The 27,793-nt window shown below is 34.5% G+C and overlaps 1 protein-coding gene across 12 annotated transcripts; it reads right to left on the bottom strand.

Annotated features, from left to right (window-relative positions):
• Positions 1-3,943: 3,943 nt before the first annotated feature.
• Positions 3,944-26,797, bottom strand: Mctp (multiple C2 domain and transmembrane region protein). 12 transcript variants are annotated; one of them, XM_070659912.1, is made up of 14 exons: positions 26,233-26,797; positions 22,167-22,752; positions 20,104-20,517; positions 17,696-17,968; positions 17,297-17,439; positions 16,823-17,014; positions 12,363-12,511; positions 11,766-12,171; positions 11,170-11,312; positions 10,644-11,003; positions 10,189-10,318; positions 8,950-9,120; positions 8,354-8,679; positions 3,945-7,981 (listed from the first exon to the last, which is right to left on the bottom strand). In XM_070659912.1, the coding sequence occupies exons 2-14, from the start codon at positions 22,222-22,224 to the stop codon at positions 7,885-7,887; spliced, it is 2,862 nt and encodes a 953-aa protein (XP_070516013.1). In that variant the 5' UTR covers positions 22,225-22,752; positions 26,233-26,797; the 3' UTR covers positions 3,945-7,884. The 12 variants fall into 12 exon arrangements, with proteins under 12 accessions (XP_070516006.1, XP_070516010.1, XP_070516007.1 ...); XM_070659915.1 differs by having other exon boundaries at positions 22,167-22,420; XM_070659911.1 differs by having other exon boundaries at positions 26,259-26,797.
• Between the last annotated feature and the right edge of the window lie 996 nt (positions 26,798-27,793).

Below are 27,793 nucleotides of genomic sequence, written 5' to 3'. Positions count from 1 at the left end.
ATCTGCTATAAATATTGTAAACAGCCCGTAAACAGCAAATAGGTTTGTTAGCGATAAAACTCTGCTAAAACAAAAGGCTATTAAACTTGGAAAAAGATGCTGTAATTTATTGAAGCACGAGTAATACGTAAAAAGATATATAAAAAGAAATATTCCATCACATTTATGTGTGTCGGGCCAATGAACGATTAAGGTCTTTAACGATGCTTGTTTCACGAGAAAGTGGTAAACGGCGTATTTATCGAGCCACTGATGCTTGGTCATCCATACTCTCCCGATGAGGACCCAAATCCGACCGGTCAAACGTGGCCTCGACTTTCACCTTCACGTGCAAGGTCTAGGCCGTCGTTTTATTGGTCATTATCATATTCTTAGCTCGATGACGGATAGGCTAGTTCTTCCTCCATTAAACTTTAAAGACAACTTCTACGTCGGTAATCGAATAAAAATGTAATCCCCAAGTGAGATAATTTAGTCTTTCGCGAATAAGCCTGAAGCAAAAGTATTTGTATACCTTGATTTGCGCTTTTGATTAAAAGAATAATTAAAAGAATTGTCTTTAAAAATCAAGATTTGTGAAATTATCACAATCTCGTACAGCTTTATTTTAGATCTTGACTAGCTGGTAAGATTGCTTCACTCTAAGTAAAAGTATGAAACTGCATCGAGTATTATGCGTAGGTAATATTTTCGCAAGAATGTAAACAAGCGGCAAATTGAATGTGCTTGGCACGAAACTCTCTTCCACAGGATAAAAATTTCTTTTCAAATGTACGCAGGGTAAAAAATATCACCTTCTATTTATTAAGCTGATTTTTTTTAAATAAGTTGTTTAATAAAAAAACGAACGCACAATCGAAATCGAGAGGCTAAAGTCAAACCAACGGCTAGCTAAAATCTCTTGAAATTTATTCAGGATCGCGATACGTATCAAGGCTGTTGAAAGCGAGGTTGGCCTTCTGAAGTATAATTATCTTTTTCAGTACTCGATATATAAAAAGATATCTGTAAAATCTATTTTATTTTACTCGCTTCACGGACGTTTTTCCTTTGTCCGGCGGGATTACTTTCGCATCATGTCGAGCATGACATGTCATTAAACAACGTGGTGTCGCGTTTGGAAAAGATCATCGGGCAGCCTACAATATACATTCTGGTAAAAGCTTCTCAATTTTATTTTGTCGAGGGGCGCGGTTTTACTTTCACCATTCGGGACGGCATTCTTCGACAGCGGCGCGTGCACCTTTTCTTGCCTCTCTTTCTTCGCGGTGGCTATGGAAAGTAAACCGCGTTTGACACATCGGGGTCGCAAAAAAGGATGTGAGGTGACGGAACTGCGAAGTAACACGTAAGCGACCGTCAAGGATAACGCGGGGTTTCCTACTTGTGTAATCTTTACCGGTCAAAAAAAAAAAACTCGCGGATATAACACGCATATTGCACTACGAGGCTTACGTAGTTTAATGCGTTAATAATAGACTGAAAAGCGCGCGTTCGAATTATTAGCGAGAGTACGCAATCGCGTGCGAAAACACTTTCTTTGTTCGCGACAGTAAGAGAATTAAAACGTTTCATCGTAACGTGAATTAATATTGTATATGCAACGTTAAATTACTGCAATTTTTTTTTTTGCTTATAGATATCCGTTATCAAATAATAATAACACAAGATTAGTCGTAATTTGTGGCAGAATAGACTGTAATTTTGTAATTATCATTAGCGAATCTTACTAATTTCTCACGGTTCTTAGCCTCGCTGTAGCATATTCGAGTTATGAATTTAAATACGCATTTAACAGTAGGTATATATAAAACAGTTTCGGTAACACGCAATTTTATCGAGTTCAAGAGCTTTGAAAAGTGGCCATTAGTGCGCGAAAGATAGTACGCTTAAAAGGGTGGCAAACAAAGAAGCAGGAAACAACGGGTGGATATTAAAAGCTTCGTTTATTTCTTAATTTCTTTTACCCCTTTTCATATTATGAATATAATAACGATTCTTATCACGCTTTGTCGTAAGTACAGCTTATCGTCGGAACATCAAGAACGTTGGTCGAGGACGCCGGAGTGAGCTCGATCGACTTAACAATTTTCGTTTATTATCTAAAAATTCAGACAGGGTTGTTGTCTGAATTTTTTGACTTTTTCTTCTTATAGTGAACGACTCGACTGTAAAGAGAGCTAATATTCACGTTGATCGAGCTCTTCCGGAAAGCTCAAACGCAACCTTCCACCTCGATAACATGTTCGTCTCGCTCGTTATATTATTAAGTCAACCGATCGAATCACATTGCATTTTCTATCTAAATTCCTTAAGGATCTCCCTTTTTTTTATCTCCTTCTTTCTGTCTTATCGATTAGGAAGTAGACAAACGTGTGCGGAGCGTTTCGTTTGATCCAAGCGATCTATTTGCAGCCAACGTCTAGAAAAACATACGTGGCTTTCGCAAATGTTCATGATTCTTTCATATCTTTCCCTTAATGACTAAACATTCGAATGAAAAGTCGAAATAACACACGAAGAAATTGGAGCATGCAAATTCGAATGTGCGCGCGAGTGCGTATGTATGTATGTATGTATGTATGTATGCGTGTGTACGAGTGTATAGGCGTGTCAGTTTTATTATATGTCTGCTACAAACTGTTGTTCAGAAAGATGCGCATCTTCCAAAATACGAATGTGTCTTACATTCGCACTCTAAAAAATTTATTTCTTTCGTAAACATTATACGCATAGAGTAAATTAAACTGGAAGGCTTATTTGTCCAAATTGTTTTAAATTCTTTTAGAAATTACGTGTTACAAAACTGTGGAAATTATTATACTACAGAATATCACAAAACTTTCCACAGTTTTAGTACAGAATCTACATTTTTATAAGAATATAAGATAAGTTAAAAAAAAAGAAAAAAAACAAGTTCTGTAATTTAAAATTTGAAACGTTTACGGTTAGATAACAATTTAGCAATTTAAATATATCTAATATATTTTATTCTAATAATTTCATTTTAAAACATATCAACTAAATCTGACATAATATATAATTCAATGTACCAATAAGTATAGTTACAAAATTATTCTTTCGTTGAAAAAGTTGACTTTAAATTTTTGACTTTTTTAAGATTAAAGTTCTATTATTAGTCTAATTGTAAAACATATATGTATATGTGTGTATTTTGTATTGCGCATATTGCAGCTGCTTTTCGAAAACAGTGTGGCAATAAAATGGAAAGCGAATAGATTGTATCAATCGTGGAAAGAGGATAGAATCTTACTATGGAAGTACAAAATTGGAAGAGTAGAAAAGGACTAGGAATAGTTAAAAAATAGGTTCACAACTTGCGAAATGTTCACTGTATATTCGCGATGATATTAATTAATATTGACGTTTTAACAGGTACCTTCTTTGATAATGAAAACTCTTCTATAGTCTTTCACATTTTGAATTTAAATAACTAATTTATGAATATATTATGAATATATTGGAGTAAAACTGGTATATAAATTAATTTACGAAAATATATTCCATACTCTTTTTTTTTTTTTTATAATCAAAATATACGAACGGTATCTGCAATGAGATTTGAAGTAAGTGTATTTGGCAAGAATGCAACGATGCAAGAATGTTATTTAATCTGTTTCTAAATTTTTAACTAAGTTTAAAAAAATTTTTTATGGAAGCATTTGCAAACGACATGGAAATATTAAAATACTTATATTAACATTAAATTTTATATTCGCTTCCAGACTATATATATATTTTTTTTTTCTTTTTTGTTAATGTATAGATAAACAGAAATATATATTTTGCTTCGATTACAATAGAGATATTTTTTTAAAGTTAACTAATTAAAGTTCTCAGCTAACTAATTTCGTATAATCGTATAAATACACTTGGAAAAAAAAAATTTATATATATATATATATATATATATATATATATATATATATATATATATATATATATATATAAACGAGTCGTAGAAATGATTTCAACTTTAAATATTGAATTAAAAAAATTAAACAAAAAATTAAATCAGGAAGCCCTAGAAATATAAGTGCGAACTTGACAAATTATTTAAAATATCGTGGGTCACTATTGATCGCTGTTTGTGAATATAAGTTCGTTGACTAGATGATGTAAACTTTTGTAATAGTACAATGTCTCTAGCACGCCCCTTAGGCCTTTGATTAAAAAAAGAAAAATAATAATGACGCGTTGTGTACAGGTCCCATGATTATCGGATATCCTACAACTGTAATTTTTTGCTTTATTTGGAGGCTTTTTCTTACCTTTAATATTAAAAAAAAAATCGTATTTTATTACACACTTTGATTTTTAACATTGGTTATTTCAATATTTGAACTTAAAAAAAAATTTTTAATAAAAATTCTATCAAAGTGCACCCAGCCTCTTGAAAAACTAATTAAAGAATATATTACTTTTCTAAAGTTTGTCGTGAGAACTTTTTTTTTTTTTAACAGTTAAATATCCAATAAACTATAGACTTGATATTTTTATCGTCAAAAGAAAATTGATTCCGAAGTAGGTAAAAAATTTGTAAGAGCTAGGTAAATTAAATTAGAGAAAAACAACCGATGATATACCCTGTACGTTATGTAATTTGCGTGTGCATGTGTGTATAAATGTATGAATAAATGCGCCCCGTGTTGTGCTCCATAACGAGAGTTTCAAATGTTGTGCCGGAAAGGTTATCGAGGCGCTAATACAGCATGAGAATGGGTAATTCGAAGATAAAAAGCAGGCGAAAGACGTGTGTGTGTGTGTGCATGGTGTAACGACTATAGTATATAATTAGAAAAGCGAAAAATGGATCAGCGATACCCTAGCCTCACTCTTTCATGTTCTCAGAATTCTTTCGTATTTTCTCTCTCTTTCTCTCGCGAACCGGCCACGAATCGGTAAAATTGCGACTAGAAATAAATATTTGTACGCATATCTATACGCCTTCTCAAGCGAGTGCACTTGCACAACGAGACTACAGTCGCCGAGGCGACATTTCGTCGCGGAGAAATTCGCTCCGATACCATACACTTATTAATTAATTAACACGTTATCCCACTCACGATACGCGTAAAACTACATGCTATATGGTGTATTCCAGAATCACGAATGTTCTTCCAACCAACTTCTTTCCTCAATGTATATAATCAATCTTTTTTAATTGTATAAGAACATTTAGACAGATTGTCTTTCAATTCAATTTTTAACACGGCGTATTTTTTTAAATTAGATTTCAAATAAAGATTTAAATTTAAAGAATCTATTTAAATTATAATCATGAAAAATTTCTATAAAATTTATATAATGGAACATTTATTTTTAATCGTTTATTAAAAATTATGCAATAATTAATTATGTTCTAACAAGAAAAAAAATTGTAATTGGTAAAGATATCTATAACGAAGGAAACATTCGAGATAATCTGTATTCTGCATATTTGCATTATTGTGATATATTCATATTTCCAGAAACTATAAATTGCGATATTTCTATATGTATATTTTAATTTAGTTATATATTTTTAGATATGCAAGTTTTTATATATTGTTGTTGAATATTTTTTAAAAAGTTTATAATGAATTTTGATCACAGTCGCATTACAATCGTCCACCAAAAAAATATGTTCTACATTTATAACTAATCAAAATAATTTTTTTAATTCTGCATTTATTATTTATATATTCAAATTCTCATATCTCTCATAAACGCTTTTATCATATATTTGTGAAACAGGTGGTAACATAATTTTTATCTTTAAGATAAGCTCGTTTAGTTTGATAAGTTTTTTGACTGATAAATTCAATCACGGTAAATAAAAGTAATTGGGTTTTACGACATATTATAATGCGACAGATATCTTCATTATTTGAAATATGTATCTGTTACAGTTTTGTTGATCTTTTAAGTTGTACAACTGAGCAAAAAAAAAAAAAAATTGTCAACACAAGAATGAAATCAATGTGCACTCAGTAGAAAACGACGTTTGCATAATCGCGAAAAGGCATATTAAAATCGCTATTCGTAGCAGCCGCAGTACATCGAACTTGTTTCTCCGCACGATAAGAAAATTGCCGCACACAAATTTGCATGTTTTTCAACGTTATCTAACCGCGTTATCTTTTACAAGTGCGAAATGTCGTAGAAACACCCGCGCCGCGAATCTGGTCAATTTCCAGTTAAGAAGGCAACTGGCTTTTCTTGCAACAACGATTTTCCCCACACAGAAATGTCGTCGTAAAATAATCTCGTACTCTCCGTCTCTTTCCTTTCCTATATATCTCATTTAATCACAGGTAAAACTGTGCGTTGGAATAAAAACTTAAATAACGTCAGACGCTTTTAGAAGGGAATCATCGCACGCAACGTATGTAAGCACACCTAGTACAATTTTACAAAATCGCATGCGCGAATGTATTGAGTTAACACGGAAGTTTTCCCGTGCATTTTTCTTTTTTCTTTTTCTTTTTATCAGCTCTAAATAAGCTCTTTTGCATCTTTAAATATAATAATAATAATAATAAAATTATTATTTACAAACGTTGTAACGTAATTTCTTAATTTTAATTAGTGGACATTTCACAAAGTCCTCCGCAAATAATTTAGAAAAGCTACTTTCTGAAACTATCCGTAATTGAAGTGCGGCAAAGAATGTCCAACTTAATTTAAAATCAAGTACAATCATCCTTTATTAGATCTAATTAGAGCGTAATTTCCGCAGAAACTCTAAGATAATTGAATCCTAAAAAATATTTTTACTGGTTCGTACATCTTTCTATCTCTCACAATAATTCCTAGTTATTAGCTAATGACATCAATGGACGAAACGATTGACGAGCGTTCCCTTAGGGAAGGGAAGTGTCGCACTTTGTTTAAATATCTAATTTCATTAATTTATTATTTCTAAGAACACACGTTCCTCGCTCTCTTTGATATGCTCGAAACGCTGCTCTCATTTTTAACATGAAGTACTTTCAAACTTGCTTACGTTTTCTTTTACTGATCTCTCTCTCTCTCTCTCTCTCTCTCTTTTTCACACAATTTGTTACATGTCATCGATAATAAAGATTCAGAGATCCGAATTAGAAGCGCCTACTATCGTGCATTTGCATTAAAAAAAATTAAGAATTACTCTCCAAGAAGAATAAAATCGTCAAACTACCACAAAAAAGAAAACTGATGTGATAATGTAATTAATTATATGTATAATTAATCATAATGACAATGGCAATTTGTCATTTTAATATTAATAGACGTTATATACATTTTTCATTTAGACGTTACATATTCATAATTTTATAACGCATTTTATATTTTTATATCTCACGATAAATATTCCAACACGTAATTGTGCTCTTTTATATTCTCTTTTAAAGTGACACATTAAAACGTATCACATAATCAATTTAATTTGTATCTCATTTATATCGCAGGGCGTAACACTTTCCATCCGATAAGAGCCTTTTTGCTCTTATTATTTTATCACATAACAAACGTACATCCAAGCTTCACGTTAATTTTTTAATTCTCATTCGGCGTTAATAATTTTTCATTATGTATAATTTTTTTACATTTTCACATTTTTCCTCCTCTTGTTTTTTTTTTATTAAAAACAAATTTTTTTTTTTCCCCCCTATTTCTTCTTCGAGGCACACCACGTGCGATACCTTCGCTAACGACTGACGTTAGATTCGAGGCTCTCACGATGAGGAAGGGTACAAAATGAACGAATATTCAGTCTATGTCATTCGCATCCGTATTTTCCGCTGATCCTTTTCGCTGTCGCAATTTCCGGCGCAGCAGGACCGATTTAAGGATACTGGACGACCTTGGACCCGCGACATCCGGCCGCGGGTAATTCTGCTACGCCGCCTTGTGCCTCTTTCTCTGTTCTCTTCTTGTTGCGTTCGAACTGGGACTGCCTCTCTCACAATCCGCGGTCGGCATAGGTTTCAGTTCTCTGTAAAAGTATATGGTATTGAAAGATCCCTCCGCTCTTTCGGAAATTTGAAAACGAAAATGATGCAAAGTATCGGCTACGTAGTCGTGACAACGATGAGACAATTTGTGAATGACTCGCGCAAAAGTACAATAATTTTTTTTTTTTTTTAATTTGTTAAATAGAAAATTTATTATTACAATTATATTCAAGAGTAAAATATATATTTAATAGTCGTAAAATAAAAAAATATCAAACCACATTACACTTGAGTTTCTCGAAACATTTTCGTAGACGTTTTACATCTATAATATAAGCGAAAAAGTTTTGATTAATCTCAATGAACGATGATGCGCTCGGTAATAGATATATACGGTATCGTTAATCACTTACTTGTAATTGAGTAATTCTTCGTTGTCAGGCACTCTGGATATAAGATCGAGGAGCTCGTTGTTGGGCACGGAATGAGGCCTGAAGATTTTCCTAGAGAACTTATTGACTCCCCAGACGAGAATTAAATACCGAACGGGAATAAAATAAAGCACGATCGCTCCGGCAATTGTCAGAAGTATCGCCAAGTAGCTTAGGTAGGGAATCGTGAAATTGAAGAGATTCTTCACCTTCTCGCAAAGACTAGCTAAGTAACCAATAGAGTTCTGAACTGTTTGCGTTACCTCTTGGATCGCTTGTAAACGCTCTTTCAAACTTTTCTTCTCCTCCTGAAAAATGTGTGATATATTAATACATAATATATAGGTACATTATATTGCTCGAACGTAAACAATTTTTTTTTTTAACGGTATTTTTCTCAATTTATTTTCATAATTAAAAATTGACGTTACAAAAATGACATAGTGAAATTGAATTTAATAATTGCAAAAAGCTTTTTTTGCAGCTAGTACATCATAGTGTAGACATATCGTATTTGATTTAATGTTTTCTTTTCCGCGGAAATTGAAAGTACTTTTCGGAGGTGTAACGACGCTCACTTTATCCTTGTCGTCCTCGTCGTCGTCGTCGTCTCCCGGTGTTGGGCATTCATCGGATCCGATCTCGGTATGATCTTGAAACTGCGAAGTTGCGTAAATTAAAGGTGCGCCCGTCATCACAGCGACCTGTCCGCAAATCCAATGATTGAACCCGCTCCTCTCGCCGCTAAGCTGACAGGTAGCAAAGAAATTCGACATGCAGCATTGCCAGTAAAGAAACGAAGCAGAGGTAACTTGCATATAGGCAGGGTGGGCCATATCAGAGTATACCAAGTATACTATAAAAATTATAAGAGGGTTAAAAATATGTACAAAACTATCGTATTTTTATTCCCAAAATAAGCATCGAAAAATAATTAGGCTAATTCATTATTAATCTGTATTACCATGCGCGTAGTCGAGCTATTTTTATTTGAAATAATTCTCCAGATTTAGTTTTTAATATTTTTTTCATTTGATACAATTTTTTTTTTTCTATCTTTGCGTAGGTTTTAAATAGATTTGTACATATGTAAAATAACATGTATTTTTTACATGTGTAAAATTCAAAAATTAACATATTTATACCCAAACTCGAATGCACGTTAATGCAAACCATAGCAAGATTATCCATTTCAAACATGCATAATTTATTTGGTCTTCACGACTAATGATTCTGTTTTAAAAATGAGAAAAGAAACTTTTTATATAATACAAAATCACGTCGTAAATATGATGAAACACTTTATTAGTGGGGAAATTAAGTTATTAAGTAGCATTTAAAAACTTGAAAAGCGTATGTTTTATCAGATGAATGTTTAGACTTTTTTAATAACTTACATATTTAGATCAACGTAAAACAGTAGGAGGAGGGGGGGGAGGGAGGTGGTGAAGAATAAAAATTAAAGAGTAAAAAAAAATAGATTTTTAAAGAATATTAAGCGTTCCACAGCAATTAATAATTTGAACGATCCAGAACGATGCGCTAACAGTAAACCAAGTTTTAATCCATCGCATATGAAATTGAAGACATTGAGAGTTTCAGATTTCAAAGCTTGAAAAATGCATTGCAGACGTAGCGAAAGCGCGGTTAAAACGATATCGCGGCTTTAAAAGCCAATGATCGATAGTGGTTGTTTAATTTTTCACATACAGCACCGATTATCATATCAGTTTAGAATGCAGACACGCGAGAAAGTGTCAGATTAAAACTTTCAATCCAATCCAATCCAAACCAATCCAATAAGAAAAACGACGTACCAGATAATACTTGAGGAGAATCAATAGCGCCACACCCGGTATCATATATGGCTCGAAGTAGTAACATCCAAGAATAAAAATGACCAGAGCAAAGATGCTTCTCATCTTGCTTTCCCATTCCCAGCAGCTCCTAACCGTGGGATAAAGTAAAAAATAGTATCATAAACGGAACGGCAGCAACATAAACTGTAAAGTCTATTTTAGTGGGGGATGTGTTAAAGAAATATTAGATATGTACCATTAACAGTTGGAGACCTTACATATCATGCGAAGAATGGAGAAGATAAAAGTTAATATTTTCAATACGAATATAATTTCTATATATAACTAAATATTCTTTCTTCATATTTAAATTGTGTTATAAAAATAAGATAAAAAAATAAAAATAAATAATAAAAAAATAATAATAATAATAATAATAATAATAATAATAATAAAAATAAATTCACACTCACTGTATGTATTTTCCTATGTCGATGAATATTACGATGATAGCTTTGAGCCTGAGCACATTTCGGAGAAAAACTTGTCTTTTAAATTTGACTTCCGGTTCCATATACTTCTTTTCTTTCGGATTGAGCGTTCGAATGCACGCTCTGAATATGTTCCATATGACGGTCATCTCCAAAAGAATTTGAGGACAGTTTCCCTTGGCGCGGCCTCTCAGTTTCTTATCCTTCAATGCGTACCATCGTTTCTCGCCATTACGAATTTTTAGCAACGGTATAGCCACTTTTCCTAGGAACTCCACCTTGTGATCTCGGTCTTCATCATATACCGTCACTTCCAGGACAGAATTGATGTCCTTCACATTACTGTTGAAACCACAACAACAAAATTCATTCTCGATTATGCCTGAACGGCACGAGCTTGTCTCGTCTGAACACGTATCTAACTTTCCTTATTTGATAATATCGATAACTATATTAATAATTAACGAGATTCGATCGGAATTGACGCTCAAGACGTAACAAAACTTACAAGGTGAAAATTTTTTGCCAATTTGGCGCGAGAGTCTTGTATTCCGTTTGCGTTTGTAATCTAGAATTTACGAGCTCCAGCACACAGAAAGGGTCGCTTTTCCCACCGAGGTCAGCAGCAGCGAGACCCTGAGCACGATATACCTATAAAAAGACAATTTAATAAAAAATATATTTACAATATAAAATGACGACATTGAAATTAATTTGCCGATATATCGCTATTATAATATGTTTATTTAACGCGATCAAAATTATTGTTTTATCACAAATAAACCTATTGCTGACATTATTACTTCACAGCGTAATTTGAATTTAATTTCTTTTAACGATACATTCTCGGAAAATTCTACCGAGTACAAAGGAATTTATAATTCGATAAAGACAAAATATTCAGGCTTGTAAATATATTAGAATTTCCTTCGCGACGTGAGCAGAGTCAAAATTTGCCGACCTACTTTAGGCACATCTTGTACATTAATTATTGCAATTCATACCTCCTTACGCTTCCGTGACGTTTTAAAAAAGTTAACACTCCCGTGTTGGTGCATCGGCATGACAGCGCGTTAACAATTAAGGCTAATCATTTCTAATTACCTTCACCGTCAAGTGGCCCACGTCGCGTATCCTCTGCAAAGTGTTCATAATAGAATATCGTTGAACCAATTGTGTGTGTTCTATTGGCGTTTCCTCGTGCACGGCCAAATCGCTGATTGTCTCGCTGGCCGTGGTGCCGCTTATCGTCAAAAGTAAAAAGATACTGCCCGAGCCGTCTTCGAGTTCGCGCCATAATCGATGCGTAGTCTCCCGCTCGAGAGTCGCTAAATCGATCACCGTCTTGCCCATTAGATCGTCCTGGTGACTCCTATCTCTATCCCAAACAGTCACCTCCAACTCCTGTCCTAGATACGGGTCCTCGTAAAGATGGAGGTCAAACTGCTCCAACCAAATTGGATTCAACGTTTTGTTAACGACTTTCGACTTGTATTTCTCCGTGCCCAGCCTGTAAATTAGAATGCAACTGTAAAAACACTCGAGTTTTTACAGCACAAGTTTCACAGCTTAATAAATAGCTGCACCTTGAATTGCTAATATCTTCGAGAGTAAATTCTATTCAATTTCATTACATATGTCGTAAATGGAAAAATTTTTTTAACATTACTTTGTATTTATATTTAAATGTATATTATGTACCGAAATTTCACGTAAGGATCCGACAAACCGTCTATGTCCATGGGTAACAAATTCTTTGCTTCGACGAGTACAATTGTCACCACCGAACTCCATATTTGCGATTTTAGTCTTCTATTTACGTCCGCCAATCGATTAGTTCTCTGAAAATACTATGGAATAATAGAATGTTAAATAAAATTATCGCTAAACAAATTAATATAGAATTAACACAATATCATTGTTACAAATTGAAAGCAATAAACGCAGCTACTAAATTAAACATAAAAAAAAAAAAAAAAAAAAAAAAAAGAAAAAACTTTTTAAATATTCTATTAATATTCTTGCATTCAATGCCTGTAGCTTTCGTTGCCATAAAAAGTTGTTTTATAAATACAAATATGGATTTAATTTAAAGATAAAAAGAAAAAAAAAATGTTCTCTCGTGGCTCTACCCTGTGAATATCTTCTATCTTCTCTTTAACATTGCCCTTTAACTTGTCCAGAAGATCGGGCCGTTTGACCTCTTTTACTTCTAAAATACCGAGATCGTTTACAGCAGCTGGACTTTCTTCTCCAGTTCTCACGTGCGGGGAAACAATTTCTTGTTTGTTCAGCTGCAAGATCGAATTCGCTGGTTCAAATTGATTCAATTTCGAACAAGTTTGATTTCGTGATCTTCGCCAACATTCGATCTTCGGCTCGTCGACTCTCGCGGCGCTACGATTTTCCGGGAATCGACTCTCGATCCTTGATTTCTCATTCTCTCCCGTCGCTGGGGTGAACTTGAAATCGTACGTGGGTTCAGGCGCGACATGTTGATTGACGTCCATTGAGTCGTCTGCGTCAACGGAATGCGTTAACGAGTAATTAGAAGGAGCCCTGCAGTGATCGAGGATCCATGAGTCGATCGGCTGCAGCCACGCATGCTTTTCCACATTCTCCTCCCAAATTCGCTCCACCTGATCTTCCAGAATCTTCTCTATCACATCGACCCTCCGCTTTAGAGAATTTTTCAATGAACTCTTTTCTTTTCGTTTTTTTATGCCGGACAAACTTTCGATGGATGGTCCTTCGGTCGTTCGCGTCGTTTTCCAATCTTCTAGTACCGATGCTCCTTCGAATTCCGATTTCTCCGTTTCGGCAGGACACGATCCTCCCTCCGTAGTTTCGAAAATCCTTTCGGCAAATGGTCCTTCGATTCGTTTCACTTTCGAAGGCTCTCCGATTGCAATTGTTTGCTGAATTTTGGTTCTTTTATTTGCGACGCAGCTCGATTCCTTTGAATTATTTTCGTGTCGAATGTTTCCGGAAAAACTGCCGTACGTCGCCAAAAAGTCCGTGCTACTTACGACAGCGTTATCTTCCGTTTCGGCAAAATCCCTTTCGAATTTATGTTTCGACGCGGCTCGATCCTGCAATGCAGCGAGAGAACGACGTCTCTCTCGCTGATGAAGTTTTCGGCGCATACCTCTCGGAGGTACGGTAATCCCCGATGATTTATCAGCAGGTAGATTTTTTGTTTTATCAAGTGCCCCATCCGCAATACATCCGATTTGAATTTCACAATCAGCGTCGACTTTAGACACGTCATCGACGAAAGTCCTCTTCGACGTCTCGCGCGTGACATCGCTCTCAGAGTTGACTTTGACATTTTCCGACGTAACTTCGATCTTAGGTATAGGGTTAAGTTTACTTGCCACATTTAGTTTAGATGAGAAGTTTATTTCGGACTCGGTACCATCCATTTTAGACAAGAAGGTGGCGACTTCGATCGAACTCTGTCTCTCGGTATCACTTTTGTCGATAGCTATCTTCAACGTGGGATCGATTTCGAATGTATTGAAATCGGAAATAAAGGGAACGTATACATTGATTTCAAGTTCAATACATCACCCGGCTCTTTTCTTCGCGGAAATTGCTCTTACGAGTAGAAATTGCTTTCAACGTCTCGAATCATCTCCAAGTATGACGTAATTGTGAATATTTTCCTTCGTTTCGAAAGCGCCTGTTTAAAGTGATATTTTCGTCGATGCTTTTATTACAAATTCCTTAGCTCTCCTTAGCGGCGAAACGACTCAACTTGTTTTCTTCTTTCGTTTGCATATTTCGTTAACTTGCATTCGAGCTCGGATTATTTTAATAATAATAATAATTTTTATTTTTTATTTTTGTCCGTCACTTAGCATGTCGCAGATTTGCTTCTCAAAAGTTTTCAAATATAATTTTCATTGCAAAAAACACCAGTCATCGAGTCCCATTATCTAATAGCATTGCACGCGTCACGTTTAAACGTGATGATTTTGCATCTCCGCGGTGTATGTTGAAAAAAACTTGACAATTTTTTCTCCGCATCAATATTTTCTGATATTTAAATTAGAATTACACTCGGGATTAAATCGCTATACACATTTAACTCGTGACAAGCTATCGCAAAGAAATCTCTCATAACGTGCACTCGAGATAAATAATTTAAACAACTTTTCGCGTTAAATCTCGTTTTAGTCTCCACGAAGCAGCGCGAGCAACTGACGTACATGATGGTAGAAAAAAAAAAAACGAGAGAAAGAGCGTTCGTGAACGTAGATTTATACACTGATTCACTTGTATCTTATTCACAAAAAAATTTCAAGTGCAAATTTAAACACTTCCTTTTGATGATCACCGTATTCGATATCGCCGATTAGTGCCGGTGAGTCACGTAGGCCGGCGAAAAAAAAAAAAAAACAGGCCGAGAAATAACAATTTGATCACGTGTGCGCATAGCTAACTGTCGGAAGTCTCTTATCAAGAACGAAGGTGAACTCGTTACTGGCACACACGACGGAACACATTTCCGTGCTGGTATCAAATCGGCACCGCGCTGATAAGCGCAAAGCATCTATTCTCACCAACTAAGACGGCAAAAGTCGTCTGACTAACTAAAAGTCGTTCCTCATCAAGCGAACTGCGGAGCATGCTGACCCTGGCTAGGCCGCTTTTCCCTCTCCATTCTTCACACCAGAAAAGCAACGTTATGCCCGCAAACATTGAGACATTGTGTCTACATGATACCGTAACCACAGAACACGATATTGTGATGTGGACGTTTCTCAACTTCGTAGAGAAAGGAGATATGTCAAACAATAGCAAATTTGTCTAATGTGGAAAGGTGTAAATCAATCGCTTAATTGAAATATGAAAATAGTTTTTCTTTTTTTGATTTTTTTCAATTATATTATTAAAAAAAAAGTCCAATTTTAAAGTAAAATTATAAAAAGTACGTATGTGTGGTCTAAATTAAAATTAAAGTATCTACAAATAAGAATATTATATCTTTTTATACGTATTTTCCGCTCAATCTTTTATTCCACATTAATTATATCTGCATAATTATTACTCCATCGAACTAAGTTTTTGAAAAAAAATGAAACTCGGCAAGGCTGCACTTTTGATAAGATCGAGAATTCATTAATATAACGTTCCGGATTGTTAATATCGTCTAAAAGATCTTATCTAAAAAAGAAAGATTGCTTTGGATTATAGCATTGGATTATAGCGTCGGATTACGATCGGCTATTAATACGTTCGATGTGATATATGGGAATATTACATGTAATGTATAGACGGCATATTATGTGCGCTTATCAACCAACTTTATACATATAGATACACAGTGTCTGATAGTCAACATATTTCATCTGACACTTTTTAGCTTTAAAATCGATATTCCGTTAATGAAAATATAACAAGAGTCATCATTTGTCGCGAGATGCCAAGTTCAATAATTACTTATTTATTTGTTGGCTCATTTTTATGCTTAATTTTGTTCTATTAGTTTGCCAAAAAAAAAAAATTAATAATAAAAATAAAAATTACAAATATTTATCAAAAATAAAACTGTTGTTAAAATTAACAGGAATTAAACAATGCTTCGTACAATTGCAAAGTCTAAATGATTTATGTACATGACGCATTTCAAGTGACCATAAGCCCTCGTAAATTTCTATTAATTCCTAAATATATTAGATTAAATGCGTAACGCCCGAGAAGTATTCCACTTAATTATTTTTCGCGAAATGGTGTTTAATAATAGTTAACATATAAGTAAAGCTGCTGCGTGATAAGGGCCAGGCCTTGCACTCCACTTTCAACGACAAGTCGATACCGTAATACGAACGCGGGCGCGTACTTCCCTCACAACCCAGTTTCCTATTCTTCATATACGTGCTATAAATATACGCACAGACACATCCATCTTTTTACTAAGACTGAGAATGATCGACGCCGCGTTTATTGTTAGCTTATCACCCCTTACTTAATCCTTTACGGAGCTACTTCTTCTTGATACTCGTTCAACATTTTATCTTTTATATCTTTCAACATTTATTAGCATCAAGCATATAGGGCTGATTAGTCAATCATCTCGCGAATAAATGAGTTGAAGATAAAAGATAGAAAAATATCCTTAAATGTATTTGGCTTGATTGAAATAAATTAACTACCTGTTCTTTTTCTTGTTGATTTCGCGGCCAAAGTGTAGCTGTTAAATAGATTTCGCCTAAATGTTGCTTTGGTCTATCTGGATCTTTAAGTTCTAACGTTATATCCTGAGAATGCCCAAGATCGAGTTGCGTAAGGTCCAACAGAGCAGCCCCCATAAAATCATCCTGCAGGCCCCAATCGTAATCGAAAACCTGACGATAGAAAATTATTTGGCGATTAAAACGTTATAATTGACTGAATGATATAAATTCACAAAATTCTTCCTTTATTTAAATTTAATAGGAAATACTTTTATAACATTTAATTGCATTTTGCAATTAGAATTACTACGGTTATATTGAAAACTGTTGTTAATTTCTTTTCATTGAGAAACATACAATTATAAAATTTTAATATATTTAGCTTTTTTACTGTTTTATATACGTCTGAAATTTTGAAAATTATTATTAAAATAAGAAAATCGCCAAGTATACCTTGATAGTAAGTGGCTGGAAAGGATCTTCTATAGGTAGGGTTACGCTTTCGTCCCAAACTGGATTTAAATCGCGATGAACAGTTCGCGATTTATGCAGCAATCGGCCTGAACATTTTACTTTCACGTAAGGGTCACTGGCGCCTGAAGTATTACAAAACAAAGCACAAAGCGTGAAACATACCTCGTGAAAATTTAAGATTATACAAAATTTAACGACTCTTTTAGTTTCGTTTATTTTATTCAAAGTGTAAAAATGGAATGGAATGTAATGTAATTGAACGATTTACAATTATGACAGCTTATTTCGCCCCCTTTTTATAATTAAAGTAGAAAGGTAATTGCATCATATTTTTCATCGAAATAAAAAGTTGGTTTTTTTTTCTTTTCTTTTTCTTACCACATCTGTCCATCGCGACGAGATTTGCGCCCCTTCTTATGTGTAAACGAAGTTGGAAGAAGGCATGTTGTCTTAACGCTTGTTCTCTCTTTCGTGTTACCTCGTCCTGGAGAAAGTCGCCGTCCTGGCTGAAGGAACCTCGAGGTTCTTCGCCCATGTAGTCTTCTCTGTGAAAGCTCACAGACCCTTTGGCGATTCCTTCGCCGCATTTTCCGGTGTTGTCCTCTTGAACGATCACAGTCTTTTCTCGATTGCCGCGTGTCAATGGTGATTCTGCGAATATAAGATGCCGAGATATGTAGTGTAATAAGCACGCTGCTGTGTATTGCTTCAATATCGTTTTGTGGCTTATTGTTAGGGTAAACGATTTTCGTAACAAAGGTGATTATCGAAAATAAATACCAATCGTATCTTATCAAGTGTCTTCTAAAAAATTGTTAATAATTTTAATAATATATAACTTTATATATAACTTTATATATACCTTTTGAGTTTTCTTATTAATATAATTAATTAATTAATTAATTATATATTTAATTATATATATATATATATATATATATATATATATATATATATATATATATATTTAAAGATAGAAAAAGAAATTTTTAAGAAATTTTACATTTAATTTTACGATTTAAATACATAACGGAATTGAGCAAATAAAAACTTAAATGATTGAAAAAGCTTTTCAATAAATGTGAAAAATGTATAATTGAATGAAGAAAAAATAATTACGCAATTATCGTCAATACGATTTCATAAAGATTTTAAGGATATTGAAAACCCATCGTGTTAGGATTATAATAAAAGAAAAGTACAAAAGGAATCTTCCGAGGTAATCTGCTTAAGCAGCACGCCAGCATTCGTGTGCTGGCTGGATCATTTCGGATCAATCGATGTAATGAGGTCTAAACGTGCCGCGCATGTCGACTTTTGGTGTTAGGTACCAATTGCATGCTCGATATTCTCATCCACAAGCTTCCCAAATAAGTTCACCTTATATATTCGCTCCTTAGAAAATCCCAAATATTATTTATGCCATTACGAACACTTTAATTTATTATTTTTTATTTATATATATTTTTTTTTTCTAATTAGAATAATTTTTTTTTTTTTTTTACCACGCAAATTAAATGTGCATTCGTACATTTCAATGAGAACTTGTATCTCATTGTTGCCAATGTTATTGTTTGCGCGATACAACCGTTCCCGTAAAAAGAAAAAAATTATCGAATCGAGTAACCGATCAATAAATTTAATTAATTTAGTTGAAAATGCGAAAACTTCCGAATTATCACTTATTCAAATAAATTCGACAAATATCCGTTCTTTGATATTCTAGCTCGCATCCGTACGACCGAGACATAATTTCAAAGGTTAAATCTTTTAACCCTTAAATCTAGTCTTCTATATAGATCAGGATATTTTAACTTGCACGAAACAACAACTTTGAACAAAAGAATTATACATATAAGAACATCCTAGAGTATAAAATGCACTCGTTAAGGATTGAAAAGCCTTTTTTTTTCACGTTTTAAAATATTAATATTATGATTAAATAATTAAACGTACAATCAATGAAAAATATTAATTATTTAAATGTAATGTAATAAAATATAATGAAGAAGCCATATAGTATTGTTTATTTCTTCACTCATATGTGAACGTTTATAAAATAGAATCGACCGCTCTCGCGATGAATGAATAATTAAAACAGATAACGTCGTTGATACATCAAAGACATTTATGTTTTGACAAACATTGGCTGAAAAACGTAGCTGCAAACGATGCAAATAGCTCTATTTAATATTTTGCTGTACGATAGCAATGATCCAATTTACCATACACAATATATGACGGATATGTCACAACACTATGCGCACGCAATTACCATGTCACGAGAGCATTACGCAATGATATTGACCGTACAAAGTAATTTCAAGAAATTTTCTATCACTGTAATTTCTTTGTCACAATTTATCAATTGGACATAAAAAATCAAAAAAAAAAAAAAATAAGACATTTTAAATATTTTATACGATTATTTTTACACTTGTATTTGAACCAAATGAATATAAATGAATAATGTAAAGACAAACTGCATATGAGATGCATAATAATACATAAAAAAAAAAAAAAACAAAAACCTGCCCGTTCTATTTGAAAATCAGATCATGCGAGATACGTAGACACGTTATATGTAAATATAGGTGCTATCAGATGTGGAGAAAACTTTACAACCAGGTCATGAACGCACATGCAGAAGCATTATATTGCTTTTTCAATTTAGCGTTTCTTTCTCGGGACTAAGACTCCTTTTTTATTAGCTTATTCGATTTAAGATAACACTTGTGCTTTGAATCCCGACTAAGTTAAATAGAAATCGATGAAATGTCGCTCACCTGGGCGATTGAGGCAGTGCCTGGCCGGGCTCTGGGTGGCCGAGGAACTTCTGCTATGCTCGGAGGAGTAATCGGCGGCATAGTCGGACTCGGCGCCAGGATTCTTGAGTTGGCTCGCGTCCTGCGATTGTAAACTCCCAGCATCCTTAGATTTCTTTCGCTCTTTGCTCCTGCTGCGCGCCCAGCGACTCTTTAAAGTCGCGAAGAAGGTATGAGTGCGCTGGGCCACCGACGCCGTACCGAGATGACGATGATGCCGATGATGATGGACGATACCGGACTCGCCCGATCCATCACCTCGCCTAGACGGCGAGCTGTTCGCGATCTGGCTATCCCGGAGCTCCGTGGCGCTTTTCGAGAGCTGACGGCTCCCGTTCAAATTCAATCTGGACCTTTCCTGGGCGCGAGCGTTACCTGCGAGTTAAAATACAATTCCCGATTGAGCACCGGATACCGAGAGCGCGCGCGGAGAAGAAGAAGAAGAAGAAGAAGAAGATAAGCTTCCCTCCTGCCGTAGTCGTCGCGAGACTTTGCTACGTGTTATGCGAACAGCGTTAAGGACTCGAATAAACAAGACGAATCGTAATCGCGTAATGTGATTTAACGTGGCTAATTTAACAGACACACCTCTTCTTGGAACGTACAAATGTAACTATGAGACAATTTGCCGTTGTCTCATTCGTTACAATGTATGCTAACCGTATTTATCGGTATTTAATTGAAAACTTTTCCTTTAAACGATTCTAAATTTACGTTTACAGAAAATATTTTTATAGAAATCTGACAATTTTCTAGAGAGACGAATTTTCTCGTTATTATAAAACTTACTATTTGTTTTTGTGTGTTTTTTTTTTTTCTTTTAATAATTTGATATTTTCGAAAATATTAACAATGGTTAACAAATTAGTTAGGTGCCCAGTTTTTACATGTAGGTGTATAGCATTTTCTTAAATGCTAGGTACATTCTTTAACAAGTATTTTCCATCCTTAACCGAATTGAAAGCGCTTGTCGATGTAACGGAGAAGAAGCTGTGCGGACTAGGATTCTGAATGGATATAAGGGAAAATACGCAATGCTTTCAGAAGAATTACAAGGGAAGTACATTACATGTACTCACATATAAGCATATCGATCCGTCTGTATTATTAAACATAGTAATACGCATCACAATGTCTTTAAAAGGCTTAGCATACTTTACATTATATTCTAGGAACGATGATGTGTCGCGCAATCGATATAAATTTCCGACTCTTATAATAGCTGGCGCAATATATGTATATACTTTTATTTATTGAAAAATTATTAAACATCATTAAAGAATCATTTTGTATAAATTACATTGGATTTGGGAAAAGTAATTATGTTATCAACAAGAGAACAATTTACAACGAAAATGCATTTATAATGACTTAACGTGAATTGAGCGTTCAACGAATAGTACTTGAAGAAATCATAATTTTAATTAAAGCATCGGTTAATTTTATAATCGACCTTTATGTTTGCGAAAACATTGCGTAACGTGGTTCGAAATCATGCATTCTGAACGTGGAATGTCGGAAGTATAGGGCAAATGCATTCGTGTCGTTTATTGGATTTTGTCTCCCTTTCGCCGGAAATTGTCTTAATACGTTAATGTATCACGGACATCAATCTGGTATTCCAATCGCCTATCTGAAATATTGCATTTGCCCACGCGTCCCCGAGATAGAAAGAATCTGATAGTAATTTTATCAAACATTGAAAAAGAAACTAGTTGCAATTTTTAGTCATATATAAAGTTTTTTTTACTTTACGATAAAAAGTATTTATTAAATAAATTTATCACGTTATAAAAAAATAAAAAAAAATCTATACAAGTTATTAGATAAGTTTTGCAGACAAATGTATAAATTATTAGAAGATTTTTTAAAATCATTTAATAGATTCAATAATTTTTATTATAGTTAAACTTTTTTTTTTTCTTTTTTTGAACAATTACTCCTTGTTCACCTGTTGTTCTTATAATTTTTTTATGCAAAAACGGAGTTTGTTTAACGCACGTTATGTGTGTAGTACTACTCACTCGTATGTGTTGGCTCACTGTCCTCCGATCCAGCGAGTAACTCCACACTTTTGCTCATCTTATCCTCCGAAAACGCGAATTAGTTCTCGAGACCGTTGCTTGCAAGGCTTTAGTCTCTTCTTGAAATGCACCAGCCCGCCGCATTCCGATAGCATGTTTCCGTCAATGGATTAATAAGACCCAACAGCGTCGACTGACCAGCACATATTCCGACTTTGCGCTATCCACGTGATTCTCGATAATGTCAATGACTTCTGCAGCATCATAATCAAAGTTTTTTTTTTTTTTTTTTCTTCTTCTCGTGAATATTGATCGGGTGTACTGTTCTACAGCGTTTATTTTAATACAAAGCTAAACTTTGAATCCCAAGAGATCTCTCCCTTTTTGTTTCCGTTTCGCCATTTAGGGTAAGCTATTAAAAAGCTTTCTGCCTTAATTGTTGTTGTGTTTATATTGTCAAGAAAGCATAAGACATTTCCTGGCTTTATGACGGGGTGCTGGCGTGTGAATGCTAAATTAAAAGGGTCATTTGGAGTATGACGAGCAGCCGGGCAAGAGGTAAAATATTTTGTGACTAGTGATGAAACTGAAAAGATAATTTCACAAAGATAATGAAAATTATAGAATAAATTTTTTAAACACGAGGTTTACAGCTTCCACGAAAAATATCCAACGGAAATTATAATTAAACACATTCGCAGCTCTGCCTTTTTTTAACTTAAAAAATTTTCAACAAATTTTCCAAGATAGAAAATATTCCGTACGTAAAATATATTTTGTTAAATAAAAAATGCACTTGCGTCTAATGATACTTTTTTATAACATGATCCTAAGAAGATTAAACTTACTCTCTATTACATTTTATGAAATGACGTATTTAGCACTTTCAATCATAATTATCCTTAAATTGCTATTCGTGAACGAATGCCTGCTATTAACTAAATTATATGTCACTGATCGTCAAGTCCAGAATGGAAACCGTTGTTGTTTGTCTCTGACTTACGAGTAGCATTTTGTGATTATAATTAATCTCGAAATACGTCGGCAATTATGTCGGTCTAGGATTTCTGACGATACATTCGCCGTAGAATTTAATTAGCGCTTTCGAGCAATTTTCGGGAAAACTTTTCAACGGATGATAATACAACGAAGGATGTTGCACAGCTTCTTGTATATCTACATGTATATTATGCGCCAAATTCCACGTATAACATGGAAATTTGATGTCAAAGCTAGAGATGACATAATAAAGGAGCAGCTTAACTCAACTTGCTCCTAATTTTAATAACAAAAGATCTAAATATTTTATTAATTTTGCCTTAGCCAAAATATCAAGAGTAGGTTGATTATAATACCAAAGTAATCGTGATTCATCGCCACGCAACACTTTATTGACATTTTTATAAGCTGCAAATCGAATTTTTATTAAAAATAAAATATTAAAGTAACTTGAAATTAACATCCTGCTGCTACTACTAACGTAGCGTTTTGAAAGTCTTTGTTAACAATAATATTGAAAATACAAAAACCATATTTGATGTATATTTCAAAAGTTTGATAACATCAGTCGCTTCTATAAACTGCAATAGTGTCATCTAATTTAATCACATAATTTTAACCACGTTGAATAATAAAACTAGATCTGAATAAATATCGCTGAAAAACATATTACATTTTCAGTAGCTTGCAACATTTTTGATAATTAATGGATTATTTTAAAAATAAAAAAAAAAAAAACTTTACAAAGTGCTCTTTAAACGACGTTCCTTGACATTTAAAAGATCTTTTGAAAGGCAAAGCGTATAAATTATGTTTGAAGGAATGCATTCTTAATTAAAAGCTTGACTTTTTTTTCTTAATATTTATACAGGTGCCTTTTTCACTAAACTAATTTCATTCAAAATAAATTCCGTGTTGAATCGCTTATTTTTAGATTCTTTTTTACCAATATACGATGAAACCATTTTTTGTTCGGAAAGATCAATGTTCTATTTTTATTTTTCTTACCGCCTGTCAGTGCAACGCAACGTCTTGCATAAGGTTGTTGAAGAATTTTTTTTAACAAATAGAAAGTGTTATTAATTCTCGAGTGTTCAAAATCAATTTTCTCGAATAACAAGATTTCGCAGGAGAAGAAAATTATTGTCCCGCCTCCGACGCGTTTCCTTACGATCGCTTTTCTCTAAGCTTTCCCACGATTTCGATCGCATCTTATAAGCGGGTCAGCCAATCCTAATTTCTTGAAAGAAGATGTTCTTTGCAAGTGCTGAAGAGCAACATAATTTCAACGGCGTAATTACTCGCGGAAACTTGCGGCGATTTTTACGCGACCGATAAACCACAGCCTCGTTTCAGCGCTATCAATTCTAGCTCAGGGTTCTGATATTCGTGTTCATCCGGTGCACAATGTTTTCATTTCAGCCTCGACTTTTACTGCTTTGTTCGCTACGGGTTTAATAAGCTCCTCTCTTACGAGGTGAACGAGTACAAGTTGAGACACGCGAACGAATCTTCGAACGGTCGGGATCAATAGCGCGTCTGATTGAAAAACTTGAGTAAACCTCTGTCTCTTTAATCTCTTTACATTAATCATTGATCCGTATTAATAGCAGCTAAAGCGATCGGTAATGTAAATGAAAATGCGTGCGTACGCTACATTTTTTAAATAAGAAAATAAAGGAAAAAAAAAAGAAAATTGATGACGGTAATTTATAAAAATAATTACACGCGTATGTTCACTACGTTTTATTTTTATCTTCAAGCATTGATGCATAATTCTTAACTTGTAAAATATTTATTCAAAACCCTATATTACCCATGCTACATTGCATGAATATTAAGTACCATGTGTAAAAATAAAAGATGACACATGTGTTCTACTTCTATAATTTAATAAATCTCACGGAAACTTTTCCTATCTTTAAAATAAACAAAAATATACCTATTCCACCCCGCTGTAAAAAGAAAAAAAAAAAAAAAGATAGAGCCAAGTTTTACAAACGTCTTACGTGAAATATCATCGGTATTCCGTGCGAACGCTAAGAGTTAAAAAAAAAAAAAAAAAAGACGAATGGCTCCATTTTCGTGGGCATATGTTCCGCTCGACTTTACACACGGCCCGCATTTATATTACTTACATTTAATGCCAGATGCGACCGTCTGAATTCGAGCTTTGTTCGGTACTTTGGAAATCGCGGTCAACGTCACGAGAATTAAACACCCGCGTCGACAATAGACGTATTAGCATAATACGGACCTCCTGGCATCGTGACCTGCTGGCCATTGCTATTTTTCCGTGAGGCAAAAAGCGATCGAATGGTTCGCTAGCATGTGGTAAAGGCACCGAAGGGAAAGAAAACGACCAAGTTGCATAAAATTGCAATTTGCCAGCAGTCGCGCTAAGAGTGACACGCGATACTCTCAATTAATTCCTTTTTAACAGCTCGTTCGAATTGTTGGCAGCACAGGATACAATTTTTTGTTTTTTTTTTTTTTTTAATTATTTATAACTGGTTCATAACCGTGGTTTCATTCACCAAAGTGTTAGATCGCGGCAAGAAATTTTTAACAAGAATCAGGTAATTAACTTTCTGAGACATAAATTTCAAAATAAATACATATTTTTTTTTAGAAACGTATTTTGATGTTAAAAAAAATTTTTATTATTTGAAAAAGAGGATTTTATTTGTTATTATCTAAATTTTGTTACGAAATATTGAGTATTTTAATCTGCGTGAGAGAGAAATCACTGGCATTTAATTAAATTTTCGCTAATTTTATCAAGTTCAATCTATTCAGATTAACTTAAAAGTAAGGTTTCTTTATTTTCACTTCTTAACGCAAGAGAAACTTTTATTTTTTATCGCTTGCGATTGCGAAACCATGAATATTCCGATATCTCCTTTCTTTTCCGTAAAAATTTCACGCGAGACGTCAATACGATCAGGTCGATGCTTAAATATTAAAGAGAAGAGATGACTACGGGGCTTGACTAAAGAGATGAAAAGAAATGCAAGAAACTCGAGACATTCTCGTGCAAAATAAATTAAATAAAAAAAAATCGCACCGACGGAGCCAAGAAGACCAACTAACATTGGTAAATAGATGATGTATATTTCTCGCCATGCTCTCATTGACTTCTTCGGCAGAGCTGACACCTCGTGTTTCGACATGTCATGCCGAGGGTGTCGGGTGCCAAATCGTCTTTCCCGGATACTTTTCAGGGATGCTGGGATGCACGGGGCGTCCGCGGACGCGGAGCAAGTAGCAGCCGCGTATTTCTCATCCGGGAAATAAGCGCGTTTAGGGAAAAGAGACCGATCGTAGAGTTGATTTTGCCGTTTCGCGACGTCGACACGTGAACCCACACGAACGTCGGGATACGTCGAGCGTGCGGCTTGAAACGGGACGCGTTTCCCACTATCGCTGCGTTTTTCGCGCACATTTACGCCCGCAAGTTTACGAGTTTACGCGTCCTCGCGCGCGAATCGATTAATTAATTAATTAATTAATTATCCGCGCGGATATCCGACGCGGACGGCGGACTCTCGGGGATGTTCTAAACGAGGAGGAACGTTTTACCGACGGACGTTCTCCACTTTCGATCCTTTCGTGTCCGAGAGGCCACTGACAGAACTCGACGGTTTTCCATCCTGCTTGGCCGTACCTCGTCCGCCTCGTCCCTCGTGGAGGATGCGCGATGTGGAAGCGGGAGAGAGTGAGAGGCTTTATCGACCCGCGGCACCAGGGCCGGTTCCGAGGAGAGAAACCCGGTGGTAACTTCGGCAAAATTGAGATTTCGTTTAAAACGGCAAGGACCCTCGCAGAGAGACGAGCCACCGGAATTAATACAGTATTTCCCCTTTGAGTAACAGCTCAACCGCAATCTCTGAGACGATTAGGCAAACGTAATATGTCGAGAGACCTCGGAAAATCTTACAGCAGAAAAAAAAAGAATCGTATTGGAAATTATTTAATTGCACGTTAATGCTTTATCGATACCGAAAATGTTATATTGGCGCGTCAAATATTAATACTTTTTTTTTTTTTTTTTAGCATGGTGTATTTTTTTTTAATTATTTACGTGCATCTCGTTGCTCGTAACACGTTACTAACGTTACTTAACGTTAGAACTTGATGAAATAAATGTTTTAGATTGTTACTAAGTGTAAAAAAAAAAAAAAAAAAAAAAAAAACATTGAGACATATTGTTTTATAATATGATGCAAAACGCGGCAATTAATTTGAATAATTCCGTAACACGCAGCGCTATGTTCTAATACAATTTTAAAAAGAACAAATTAAATTACGCCCCGAATCGAGCTGTAAACATGAAAGCAGCACGGTAAATAATTTTGCGAACTCAAATACGATTATTGGAAAATTACTCCAAGTGTGCGTGATAATTCTACCCGTTAGCGTAATAATTCTGCCAACGTTAACATATCTTAATTAATAAAAAACACATTTAAATAATTGCTCCCACGGAAGCTTCGTCAAAGAATCGCAAGGCCATTTCGACGATTATAAATTAACTGTAAACAAATTCATTTTTCGCAAATTTAATTTTCGTCTTCCATAATAAAATGTATGTACAAGAAGTTTATTTATATGTATTGCGTTAGATT

This window comes from Cardiocondyla obscurior, linkage group LG07, assembly GCF_019399895.1.
Source record: "Cardiocondyla obscurior isolate alpha-2009 linkage group LG07, Cobs3.1, whole genome shotgun sequence".
NCBI lineage: Eukaryota > Metazoa > Arthropoda > Insecta > Hymenoptera > Formicidae > Cardiocondyla > Cardiocondyla obscurior.
The sequence above is the reverse complement of the archived record's forward strand: the minus strand, read 5'-3'. Positions and strand labels throughout refer to the sequence as shown.

What these genes read in the sequence shown, in the direction of transcription:
- Mctp (XM_070659905.1), bottom strand. Translation starts at nt 14,086, where the DNA reads ATGGATGGTACCGAGTCCGAAATAAACTTCTCATCTAAACTAAATGTG. An exon ending in GATCCTTACGTGAAATTTCG is followed by an intron (nt 12,172 to 12,362) that starts GTACATAATATA and finishes TCTAATTTACAG; the next exon opens with GCTGGGCACGGAGAAATACA. An exon ending in GAAGAATTACTCAATTACAA is followed by an intron (nt 7,982 to 8,353) that starts GTAAGTGATTAA and finishes ATACTTTTACAG; the next exon opens with AGAACTGAAACCTATGCCGA.